At 36.7% G+C, this 13,482-nt stretch overlaps 1 protein-coding gene and 1 pseudogene across 1 annotated transcript in view; one reads left to right on the top strand and one right to left on the bottom strand.

Annotated features, from left to right (window-relative positions):
• The window catches only part of LOC128774912 (NKG2-A/NKG2-B type II integral membrane protein-like), a 10,097-nt pseudogene extending 7,738 nt beyond the window's left edge, over positions 1-2,359 (top strand).
• The window catches only part of LOC128775000 (NKG2-F type II integral membrane protein-like), a 55,638-nt gene extending 49,309 nt beyond the window's left edge, over positions 1-6,329 (bottom strand). The window contains exons 1-5 of the mRNA XM_053895349.1: positions 6,212-6,329; positions 4,226-4,420; positions 3,761-3,838; positions 3,218-3,271; positions 2,547-2,698 (exon numbers count right to left, since the gene is read on the bottom strand). Coding sequence (XP_053751324.1) covers positions 2,547-2,698; positions 3,218-3,271; positions 3,761-3,838; positions 4,226-4,420; positions 6,212-6,329 — 597 coding nt within the window. The remainder of the gene's footprint in view (positions 1-2,546; positions 2,699-3,217; positions 3,272-3,760; positions 3,839-4,225; positions 4,421-6,211) is intronic.
• Between the last annotated feature and the right edge of the window lie 7,153 nt (positions 6,330-13,482).

The raw sequence follows: 13,482 nt of genomic DNA, 5'->3' as shown, positions 1-13,482 counted from the left end.
TATTTATTTGTGTGTGAGTGTGACGGACAGACAGAGAGAGAGAGAGAGAGAGTTAGTGGGGGAGGAGCAGAGAGAGGGAGACACAGAATCCGATGCAACCTCCAGGCTCTAACAGTCAGCACAGAGCCTGACACGGGGCTCGAACCCATGAACCACGAGATCATGACCTGAGCCAATGTCGGACGCCCTAATGACTGAGCCACCCAGTCACCCCCGGGAAGGTATTTAAATTATGAAACTAACATAAAAAAAAAAAACATAAGGACATTAATTAAACACATGAGAAAGTGCAAAATTTGTACCCAAACAATACGAAATGCAGATTTCCAAAAAATGCATATTCATTGGAATAGTATAGTCTTTTCAATAAAGGCTGTGGAAACAATGGAGTATTAAATACTATTAATAATTATATATTTTATACTATATTTAAAATGCTCAAAATTGATCACATATAATTGAAAACAAAACCTTTCAAGACGTATTGTAAAAAGTGCATGACGCACAGTTGGGCAGAGATATTTTAGACAAAATACCAAGAACACAATCCATAAAAGAAGAACTTGATGAAGTGTAGTTCTTCAAGATAATGTCTGCTCTTTGAAGAGAAAAGAAAGTCATAAACTTGCGAAGAAACATGTACAAATCATACATCTAATAAAAGGCTTGCCGCCAGGGTATGTAAAGAATTCTCAAAATACAATGAAACAAAGAAAAATATTACCAAAATATTTCTATAGATACTTCACCAAACACCATGTAGACATGGCCAATGAGTACAGGAAAAGATGCTCAACACCATTAGTCTTAGGAGCATTCAAATGAAAACCACCCCAGACCAGACTTTCTGTTCTGGAAAGATAGACTGGATAGACTTTTCCCTATTCCTTCCACCAATACAGCTACAATCCCTGGGTATTATTTATAAGACAACATAGAGTCAGAAAGATAACGAGAAAGACGACAGATCCCAGCCCTGGAGACCCAAGGAATGACATGGTGGTGAGCTCTCCGGAATTTCCCTCTACCTCACACAGACTGGTGTCAGAGAGCCTAGCAAACCACAGACACCAACAGATACACACCCAAGTCTCCAAAATATTTTTTCTCTCTGGTCAAAATGACAGATAAGAGGCATTCTAGAAAGACAGAAAAGTTTTAGACACTAACTGGGTGATTCTAATAAAAAACCATTGACTATGCACCAAAAATATCAATAGGCATCCTAATCAAGACTTTGTCTGATAAAGGAAAACTAAGAAAATGTATCACCACCAGACCCACTCTGAAAGAACTCCTAAAGGGAATAAATGGTAAAAGAAGGCATTTTGTCTCATGAGGAAGAAAGAGAGAACAAAAGTAAGAATAAAATTCTTACTAGGTTAATGGACTTTCCTTCACCTCCTGTGTTTTCGAAATTGATATTTGAAGAAAATTATCAGTAGAAGCAAAATTATAAATTCCATGTGATTCTCAAAGTAAGTAGAGAAATAGAACACTTGGAGTATAATTGGGACATGGTAAGGGGTCATAAAGGCAAGTAAGTCTCCACATTTTACTCAAACTACTGTGGGTTGTGATGGACTGAATAGACTGTAAGATTTACAACCCAGAAAAATGGTACTGTGTATAACCATCAGAACTTATTAATTAATATTACTGACACGACTGAGATTGGGATCAAAAGACTAGTTGGTACAATGTATATTTACACAATACAATAAAAAATGTAGGAAAATTTAATATATTGAAATTTAAACATGTCAATGACTGTGCAATTTCAGATTAACGCTTACAAGGAAGTGTATTATAATTATACATAAATATAATTATGTTGTATTTTTAGGTTATTATTTTATTATGAAAACCATAACATTTATATTACATAACTATACTCTGTAAGATGTAGTTATATATAATAAAGGATTATAAATATGATATGTGGAGGAAGATATAGAAAAGACTTTTCATAACACAATTATTCATAATATCCACAAATGTAAAAGGAACTAGATTTCTGAGAATGGTTTTTAAACTGTCATATTCATATAAGAGAGTAGTGAAATTTCACAAACTAAGACAAATGTGTGAATATAGATGGATTACAAATACCATCTGACAGAGAAAGGAGACACACATAAAAATACACACTGAATGATTCCATTGATATAAGTCCCCAAATAAGCAGAAATATTTCATAAAATGAAAATGGGCAGGCCTGATAAAAGCTCCAAACTTCTGTCCCATGATGTGATTGGTATTTGTGTGATTCTAGTTTCCTCAATGTGTTGTAAAATTCAATGTGAAGTTTATTTCAGGAAAAAGAGAATTTCTAGAGACAGGTTTCTATGAAAAGTAAGAACTGGAAATTATCAAATGTACATTCAAGGTATAAGAATATAAATAGTGTGTCTTAGAGTCAACATGTGGAGTATTAAAGACTTTAAAATAAACTACAAATACATATGTAACTACGGATGAACTCTACAGACATAATATTCACTCACAAGCTTTTAATAGAATCTGGAAACATCTTGAAAACTTACCTCATCCTCTTCATCATCATAATAGAGCAGGTTAGAATTCTTAGAAGCACAAGACGTCAAACTCTCGTTCCATGATTTTCCCTCAGTGCTAATGTAATAGCAATTGTTGGAATACGTAACCCACTCTTTCGGACAATGACAACAGAGACACGCTGGAGAGAGATTATGAGATATTATCCAAAGAGCTTTGAATATTACAAAATGAAAATTTACATACTGTACATGTATACACATATGTATACATAACATATTCATAGACCCTCACAAGCTGGTAAAATTAAAGCAAAGCACACACACACCCTCAGAGAAGAGTCAGACTTTCATCCCCTAATTTATGTGCCCATATAAAGCAACCACAAAAATGTCCACCTCTGCATGTCCTAAGAATCACTTACACAACCATCTTTATGGAATGATTTATCTTTTATCATGTTATAGGAGGAGAAAATGTGAGGCAATTGTTAACAACTGGTACGGTGATTTTAAATGAGCATTTCTTCATATCGTTGCCTAAGAAGTAATAGTCTCCTAGAATCATTATTTCTGAAACTTCATTAAGCGATTTTCTAATTCACTTTTTCCAAAAGAATCTGTTATCATCTTTGCCTACTTGGAGATAGAGCTAAAATAGACAGTAGACTAATAACAGAATTTTGCGAGGGATGTTGTACCTTTCTGGATCTTTGTTTCCAGGGACATTTTGTTCTGCTCTGGTCCTTCAGTAGCTTGAACATTAAAGTAATCTTCAAGAAACATAACATTAAATTAAGTGGATTGCAATAATTTGAGTTTCTTAGTTTGAAATTTGCTATATTATATAGAATTAGAAAACGCTGCAATAAAATTGATTTTACCAGTAAAAATTTAATAAAGTAATGAACATGAGAGGAGGAAAATAATTCAAAAGCTTAATGAACCAAATTTCACCATCTCTTACAGTATTTGGTTTAACCAATCTCAAGAATTCATTTGTATATATCAATAAAGTCTCTCACATAACTTGACTGTGAGTTATAAAAATTCTGAAAAATGTTTAACATTCCCTACAATTATGTGTTGTTTCTACTTTAGATAAATTCACAATAACTATTCCACATTTAGAGCATGCATCCATTAAAATGAGATAATAAAATTCCATATGTTATATAATATTTCAAAGAACTGATGATATTAACGTGAAACACTCCCTATTAGTCATTCAAACAATGACTTACAGGGAATAACGTTTATTTTTACCACAGTGGACATCAAGACAAGGCAGATGATTCCCAGAACCTCAGCAATGTACCTCCCTGGACACAAGAGAAATGAAAACACTGACAAAAGATGCATAGAAATAATCATTAGGAAATTTACAAACAAGAGAAGCAACAACCTGCAGGGAATCAAATGTAAACCCTTGGACCCCAAACCCATATCTACCATTGTAATCTTCACTTAGAATATACCACTGCATTGGCAGTCAACATACTACTCCATGACAGGTTGGTAACACTCCGGATTGTAACACTGGAACAAAGTGAGTCCCCAGACTTCAAGGACACTACCATATTCCAACTTCCAGTTCTGATCCTCACAAATGAAAACTATGTGAGATCATTTCCTACTCTTTCCTTATACCTCTGCAGCCCAACTTCACATCCCGGAACAGATATACCTCTCTGTATTAAATGTTTTACCTTTGCAGAGATAATTCTTGTCAATCCCTTGAAGCTCCTGAGAAGCAACTTGAAGATTGAATTCCGCATGGGCCATTTCCTGCTCAGTTATTGAAATGGATGTATTAATGTTCTCAGGTTTCACTCGCCATCTTTGTGACTCCTTAACCTGACTGAATTCTGCCCAGGTTAGTCTTGGGTTATTCGTCTCTGCAGCTGAGTAGTGTCAGGCACAGTGCTGAATGGACCTGCCCTGAAGGTCTTGATCAAGAGTGTGTGTCATGTGCATTGCTAGTACAGTGACACTGGGTGGGGTGCAGGGTGAGGGATACTGCTCATTTGAAGTGGAACAATGTAAAATCTTGCTCCACTTCCCTTAGAGCTTAAATAAGTATTTCGTGACAGAATAACAGGGTTTTACAATGACACAATGTTTGACACTGTAGTGATGGTTGGGAAAGTGTAAACAATACATAAGTGAAGAAGAAAAGAATTCAAGAATAATACTGACCTCATTACTGTAAAGTCAGATTCCAGGGACACCTTGCAACACTATTAGAATAGCCAGATTAAATTAAAGGCTGTATTAGAGAAATACTGTTGCACCATTTTTTGTGACGATTGAAAATCCATTATTGGTTAAAAATAGAGTGCTGTAAGACTAGGAAATACTAGTTTTAGCACATATAGGAATTTCCTGTAATAAGTGACTCTTCTTTGGGGATTTAGATTTCTTTACTAAAAGGTAATACAATGCTATCAAGTGATATTTTATCTTGAAAATTGTGGAATTCTGAGGTTTGTTGAATTTTAAAAGGACTAATTTATATGTTGCAAAACATTATGTGACACACTAAACTTATCCAAAGCATGAACAATGGTGAAAACAAACAAACAACAACAACAACAAAACCCATAATTTTAAAAAGCAGTTATTTAACATCTGAAAATGGCAATTGATTTCATGGCAAAATATGAAAGTATAAAATGATAAATAAAAGTGTAAATCATTTATGGAAGAACACACTTGGAGCAAATTTCTAGAAAGATCTATGATTTCAAAGGCAGTGAGAGTAGCTTTAGTTCCAGAAGAATGGTAACGAATCACATAAATGAAATTTCATACTTCAGTCAATGAGGTCTGCAGTCCATCAACTCTGTAATTACTCCTGGCTCTCAAATTGACAAGTATCACCTTTTAAAAGTTACTTCATGGGTGGGAGGAGTTAAGGTGTTGGAATCGCATGGAGACGCTAATTTTGTCTCATCCCTGAAATGCAGCTAGAGAAGCACCAGACCATTTAGAACACCTAGGAAGTTGATCTGAGGAGTGTAGCAACAACCTGCATAACCTGAGGCACAGAAGTCGGTGGTTATGCAGAGAGGTGAACTGAGGGGAGAAAAGATGAAGAGAGTAAGGAGCCATTTCATGGAGGGAAGACAGAGAGAAAGAAAGGGGGAGAATGTGGTGCATTGGGATCCTGCAAGAAAAGCACTCCCCCCTGAAAGTAGCTGGAAAAAAGAGACAGAGTGAAAATACTCGTAGGGGACTAAACAAGAAATCTGTCTCCCAAAACCACTGACAGGGGGAAAGGAGAGGTAGTCAATACTGCCAAGTTTCTATAAACAGTAGAGCAGAGTCTGTCGTTTCAGAGCTCAGAGCCTGATGGTGCTCTGGTGAGGAAGTGGGGCGAATCCCCAGGAGCAGGCAGTGCCGTCTGAACGGTCTATGTGCTCTACAGAGAGAAGCTGTTCCCCTGCTTGGAGTGCAGTTGGTATTGGCTATATAGCTTCACAGAGGGCACAGGTCCCAGCGGACCATGAGAGCAGCTACATTTGCTAGTACTGGGACAAAGATGCCCGAGTGCAACAAAAACCTGGAGCTAGCTGTGTGTTGTGAGTTCCCATAATCCCTGAAACTCTGCCACTGTGCAATCACATGAACATTTTCTGAGGCAAGCTGGCACCTGGCCATTGTTTAGCAACACCCCCCCCACACACACACACCGAGAGTCAGTGAAGATTGAAGCAAGGGGTCTCTGAAACGTGGGGTTCTGAAACACAACCCTGTCTGCGATAAAACTCTGGAGAGAAATTTCACCTGGAAGGTGGACAGTTTAGACATGGACAGGGTAGAGGTGTAGAGTGGGCACAGGACTGCAGCCAGGGAGGGGTGCTTGCTAGTGGGGCAGTGAGAGCACAAGTCCCTGTGCCAAAGACTAGGACACTGGGTGAAGCCATTTCCACCACTCCCACACATGCACATGGGTGCCACACTGATCCACCCCAGTAACCTAAGCACTGCCACCTAGTGGAGAATGGAGCCATTACATCAAGCCCAGCCCAACTGTGCCCTCCAAGCACACCTCTCAGAAGACCAGCACAAGTCACTCCACCTGCTTAGTGCATGAAATAGAGGAGGCTTCATTGTTTCAGTTCTAGGGGAAACTGGATGCCACTTCATTCGGGTTTCATTTGTTTGCTGGTTCACTTATTTGCTCATTTTCGTTGCTTCTGTTATATCTTAAAATCCCCCCCCCCTTAATTTTCTTTCTTTTTCTTGGACACAGAAAAAAAAATAGTTTTATTTTTAGCTTGTTTTTTTATTTTTTAAGTTCCTATTTTAGATCATTTTTGTATTTTATTCTACTTTATTAGATATATTTTTAATTTCTAAATTTTTTTCTTACTTTTTCTGCTTTCCTTTCCTTTTCCTCTCTATTGTACCAAGATTTTTTTCAACATGCAGATCAAAACGCTCCTAGGATCTAGCTTCCTTTATTTGATTTTTTGTTTTCTTTTCAATTTTTAATTTTACTTTTTTATTTTCTTAATTTTTTTCTTCCTTCAAAATGGCAAAACAAAGAACTTAACCCCAAAAGCGAGAACAGGAAGATATGACAGTCACAGACTTAGTCAACACACACAAAAGTAAGATGTCTGAACTAGAATTAAGAACCACGATAATGTGAATACTAGCTGGGGTTGTAAAAGCGTAGAAGACATCTGAGAATCCTTTCTGCAGAGATAGAAATAAAACCTAGTCAGGCTGTTAGTAAAAATGCTACAACCGCGATTCAAAATGCATGCCACGATGGCAAGGCTGCGTAAGGCAGTGAAGTGAATCAGTGACATAGAAGATAAAATTATGGAGAATAATGAAGCAGAAAAAAGAGAAAACAAAGGCAATGAGCAGGCTACAAGACTTGGAGAGCTCAGTGACTTAGTAGAAAAGAATAACATCCAAAACAGAGGAGTTCCAAAAGATCAAGAAATAGAGAAAAGGGCAGAAAGTTTAGTTGAGCAAAATACCAGAACACTTCCTACTCTGGGAAGGACACAGATGTCAAAATCCAGGAAGCACAGAGACCTCCCATTAGATTCTACAAAAACTGACCATCACCAAGGCATATCTTAGTAAAATTCACCAAATACATTGACAAGGAAAGAATTGTGTAGCAGCAAGAGAAAAAAGTCCTTACCCTATAAGAGAAGACACATCAAGTTTGCAGCTGACATATCCACATAAACATTGCAGACCTGGAAGGATATATTCAACGTGCTGAATCAGAAAAATATGCAGTCAAGACTTCTTTATCCAGCAAGACTGTTATTCAGAATAGAAGGAGTGATAAAGAGTTTCCCAGAGACACAAAAAGAAAAGAATTCATGACAAGTAAACGAACCCTGCATGAAATTTTAAGCGGGACTCTTTCAGTGGAGAAAAGACAAAACAAAACAAAAAAGACCAAAAGCAACAAAGACTAGAAAGGACCAGAGAACATCACCAGCAACATCAACTCTAGAAGGAACACAATGGTACTAAATTCATATCTTTCAGTACTCACTCTAAGTGGAAAAGGACTAAATGCTCCAATCACAAGACATAGGGTATCAGAATGGATAAGAAACAAGGCATATGCTTGTTACAAGAGACTCATTTTAGACCTAAAGTCATCTGCAGATTAAAATAAAGAGATGGAGAACCATCTATCATGCTAATAGTCATCAAAAGAAGCCTGGAGTAGCTGACTTACATCAGACAAACTGGATTTAAAAATAAAGACTGTAACAAGAGTTGAAGGGCATTAAACCATTGTTAACGGGTCTATCCACCAAGAAGATCTAACAGATGTAAATGCATATTCCTACAATGTGGGAGCCCCCAAATATATAAATCAATTAATTACAAACATAAATTTCATTGGCGATAATACCACAAGAGTAGGGGACTTCAACACCCACATCTTACAGTGATAAACAAATCACGTAAGTAGAAAATCAATAAGGAAACACTGGCTTTGAATGACACGCTGGACCAGATGGACTTAACAGATACATTCAGAACACATCATCCTAAAGTAGCAGAATGCACATTCTTCTCGAGTGTACATGGAACATTCTCCAGAATAGATCACATACTGGGTCACAAATCAGCCCTCAACAAGTACAAAAAGATTGATACCATACTGTGCGTATTTTCTGACCACAACTCTATGAAACTTGAAATTAATCACAAGAAAACTTTTGAAAAGACCATAAATACTTGGAGATTAAATAACATCCTACTAAAATATGGATTAATTTTAATCCACGAAATTAAAGAGGAAACTAGAAAGTACATGGAAGACAATGAAAATGAAAACAAGATATTCCAAAACTTCTGTGATGCCGCAATGGTTATAAGAAGGAAGTACATAACAATCCAGGCCTTCCTGAAGGAAGAAGAAAGGTCTTAAATATACAACCTAAAGTTACACCTAAAAAGGCTGGATAAGGAACAGCAAATAAAGTCCAAAGGCAGCGGAAGAGGGGAAATAAAAAATTAGAGCAGAAATCCATGATATTGAAGTAAATAAAAAGAACAGAATTAACAAAATTGATAAACACATAGCCACAGTTGTCAAAAAGAAACACGGAAAGAACCCAAATAAATTCACAAATGGAAGAGGAGATATTACCACCAACACCACAGAAATACAAACAATAATAAAAGAATATTATAAGCAATTATATGCAAACAATTCGGACAATCTAGAAAAATGGGCAAATGCCTAGAAATATTTAAACTACTAAAACTGAAACAGGAAGAAAGGAAAAATTTGAACACACCCATAAGCAGGAAGGAAATTGATTCAGTAATCAAAAATCTCCCAACAAATAAGAGTCCAGGACTGGCTGTTGTCCGGGGAATTCTGCAAAACATTAAAGAGGAGTTAACCCTTATTCTTTTGAATCTGTTCCAAAAAATAGAAATGGAAGGGAAACTTCCAAACTCATTCCACAAGGCCAACATTACCTTGATGCCAAAACCAAAGACCCCTCCAAAATGAAGAATTCCCACCAATTTCCCTAGTGAATATGGATGCAAAAACTCTCAATGAAATACTAGCAAATTGGATCCAACAATACATTAAAAGAATTATTCACCCTGATCAACTGGGATTGGTTCCTGGGTGCAGGTCTAGTTCAATACCTGCAAGTCAATCAATATTTTACATCACATTAAGAAAAGAAATGATAAGAACTGCATGATTCTCCCAATAGATGCAGAAAAAACCCTTTGACAAAATGCAGCTCCCATTCTTGATAAAAGCCCTCAAAATATAGGGATAGAAGGAACATACCTGAAAATCATAAAGGCCATATATGAAAGACCCACAGCTAATATCGTCGTCAATGGGGACAAACTGAGACCTTTCCCCCTACGGTCAGGAACACGACAACGATGTCCACGGTCACCACTGGCATTCACTATAGTGTTGGAAGTCCTAGCTTCAGCAATAGACAGCAAAAGGAGAAAAAGTCACCCAAATAGGCAAAGAGGAAGATAGACTTTCACTCTTCTCAGATGAAATGATCCTTTATGTGAGAAATCCAAAAAATCCCACCAACAAACTGCTAGAACTGGTCCATGAATTCAGCAAAGTGGCAGGATATAAAATCAATGTACAGAAATCCGTTGCATTTCCATATAGCAATAATGAAGCAGCAGAAGAAGAAATAAAGGAGTCGATCCCATTTACAATTGCACCTGAAACCATAACATACCTAGCAATAAGCCTAACAAAAGAGGTGAAAAATCTATATAGGGAAAACTATAGAAAGCTTATGAAAGAAATTGAAGAAAACACACACAAAAAGGAAAGACATTCCATGCTCATGGATTGGAAAAACAAATATTGGTAAAATGTTGATAGTAGCCAAAGCAATCTCCAAATATGATGCAACCCCTAGCAAAGTAACATCAGCAGTCTTCACAGAGGTAGAACAAGCAATCTAAAATTTGCATGGAATCAGAAAAGACCCAAATAGGCAAAGCAATCCTGAAGAAGAAAACCAAAGCAGGAGGCATCACAATTCCGGACTTCAAGCTGTATTACAAAGCTGTAATCATCAAGACAGTATGGTACTGGCACCAAAACAGACATATATATCAATGGAACAGACTAGATCATGCAGAAATGTACCTACAAATATATGGCCAACTAATCTTTGACAAAGCAGGAAAGACTATCCAATGGAAAAAAGTCTCTTTAGCAAATGGTGTTGGGAAATTGGGCAGAAATATGCATAAGAATGAACGTGGACCACTTTCTTACAGCATACACAAAAATAAACGCAAAATGAATGAAAGATGTGAATGTGAGACAGAAAACCAAAGTCCTAGAGGAGAAAACAGGCAACAACCTCTTTGATCTGAGCCTCAGCAACTTCTAACTTGACATGTCTGTGGAAGCAAGGGAAACAAAACACAAATGAACCACTGGGACCTCCTCAAGAGAAAAAGCTTGTGTACAGCAAAGGACTCAATCAGAAAAACTGAAAGGCAACTGACACAATGGGAGAGGATATTTGCAAAGGACATATTGCTTAAAGGGTTAGTGTCCAATATCTATAAAGAACTTCTCAAACTCAACACCCAAAACCCAAATAATCCAGTGAAGAAATGGGCAAAAGACATGAAGAGACACCTTTCTGAAGAAGACATCCAGATGGCTAACAGATACGTGAAATGATGCTCATCACACATCATCAGGGAAATACTAATGAAAACCACAATGAGATAGCATCTCACACCTATCAGAATGGTTAAAATTCACAACACAGTCAACAAAAGATGTTGGCAAGGATGTGGAGAAAGAGGAACTCTTCTGCGCTGCTGGTGGGAATTCAAACTGGTGCAGCCACTCTGGAAAACAGTATGGAGGTTCCTCAAAAAAATAAAAAATAGAACTACCCTACAACCCAGCAATTGCACTACTAGAGATTTACTCAAAGGATACAGAAGTGCTGATTCACAGGGGCTCTTGTACTATAATGTTAATCCACAGTAGCCAAAGTATGGAAAGAGCCCAAATGACCATCGACTGATGAATGAAGATGTGCCATATATATGTATACATATACAGTAGAATATTCATATTATTCGGTGATCAAAAAGAATGAAACCTTGCCATTTGCAACAATGTAGACGGAAGTAGAGTGTATTATGCTCAGCGAAATAAGTCAGTCACAGAAAGACAAATGTCTTAAGATTTCACTTCTATGTGAAGTTTAAGAAAGAAAACAAACGAACTTAGAGGGAAGGGAAACAAAAACAAGCTAAAAACAGACAGGGAGACAAACCGTAAGAGACTCTTAAATATAGAGAACATATTGAGGGTTTTTGGAGGGGTGTGGGGTGTGGGGATGGGCTAAATGGGCAATGGGCATGAAGGAGGGCACTCGTTGGGGTGAGCACTTGTGCTATATATAAGTGTTGAATCCCTCAATGCTATTCCTGAAATCATTATTAACTATATGTTAACTAATTTGGATTTAAATTTAAAAAATAATTATAAAAAATAAATAAAATAAAATAGAATAAAATAATTACTGGAAGCAATAAACACTAAAATAAAACATTAAAACTATAAACAGTTGATTCCTGTCTAGCTATCTGGTTGCTAATCTAAAATGGGAATTAAAATAGGTAAAATATAATGCATATAAAACACTTAAACTCAATATGACTGTTCCAAGTTCTCAATAATATGTAGCTATTTTAATTATTTTTTAACACAATAACCATTTATCGTTACTGACTCATGTCCTTTAGGATATGGTACATAATTCACAAACCAGGAGTGTTTTTCAGTATTGAATATCTTTCTTGGACAAGTTTTGTTCAATTTAATAAAAAGTCTTTTATTATTTATAGATAAGCTTAATTTAGCATTTTACAGAAGGCATCTCATCTTACCTTTTATGAAAAATCAAACAGCTTTCATTTATCAAAGTAAATTTTTAAGGAATTATGTTTGGACTTTATGACACAAAATGGATTTATTTTAAGCATCTATTTTTAAAGCCAGGGCAAATTAAATAACATATACTCTAAAACTGATTACAAATCCATATGAAATACTCCTCGTCATGATGCCATGTGATGTCACAATAAAAATGGTACAAACCCAATTATGTATATGCATATGCTCTGAGTTACTCCTCCACAGGCAACAATTTGAATATTGTAGATCTCTAATATATTGCATATTCATTTTGCTTTGTTACCCTGAGTTGTTGGACTAAAGATACCAATTTCTCTGTGATGGGATTGCTGATTAGTTGCGCCTCAGGTGCATCCCACCAGCATTTATAATCTCCCACTCACTAGAGAGACAGGACAGTGGTGACACATGCCTTCTTATGGGTATAGGTAATAATAGTATTTTTTCGCACTGTTTTTTGTATGTATTTAGAAATGTAAAATATACTTGGGAAGAAAGTGGAAGGTGTTCTACATCAGAATGCATTTAGCGGCATCTCTCACTTTTCTCCATTCTATATGGTAACAGATGCATATGTGTAGAAGGGATATTCCAACATTGGAAGGGATAGGGCATTTCAGTTCCTTCTTCACCCTGGACCCTGTAGGATCCCCAAATCTAGAATTCAAACAGGCTATCTTGTCACAGCTCGACAATCCCCTGTGTATTCTTCAATTCCAAAAGACACAGCCTATACAGATGCCCAAATAACACAGTTTGTGAGGAGACTGGGGTTCTTGAGTATTAAGGGAAGGCACAGTAATCGCACCTTGAATTCAAAACACGAAACACAGACACAGAAAAAATTGCTCTAGTGTCCACACATGACGTGTATTGAATTTCTCCCCTTTTTAAAATGCAAATTGCTTTGATGTATATGCTGAAAATGGTTGCCAGATAGCATTTCTGATGCCTGGCTGTTTCACTGGGTGAAAGAAAGAAGACAGTTACAGGGCTTTGGTTTTA

This window comes from Panthera pardus, unplaced genomic scaffold (genome assembly GCF_024362965.1).
Source record: "Panthera pardus isolate Hobbes unplaced genomic scaffold, ASM2436296v1 HiC_scaffold_6, whole genome shotgun sequence".
Lineage (NCBI taxonomy): Eukaryota > Metazoa > Chordata > Mammalia > Carnivora > Felidae > Panthera > Panthera pardus.
The sequence above is the reverse complement of the archived record's forward strand: the minus strand, read 5'-3'. Positions and strand labels throughout refer to the sequence as shown.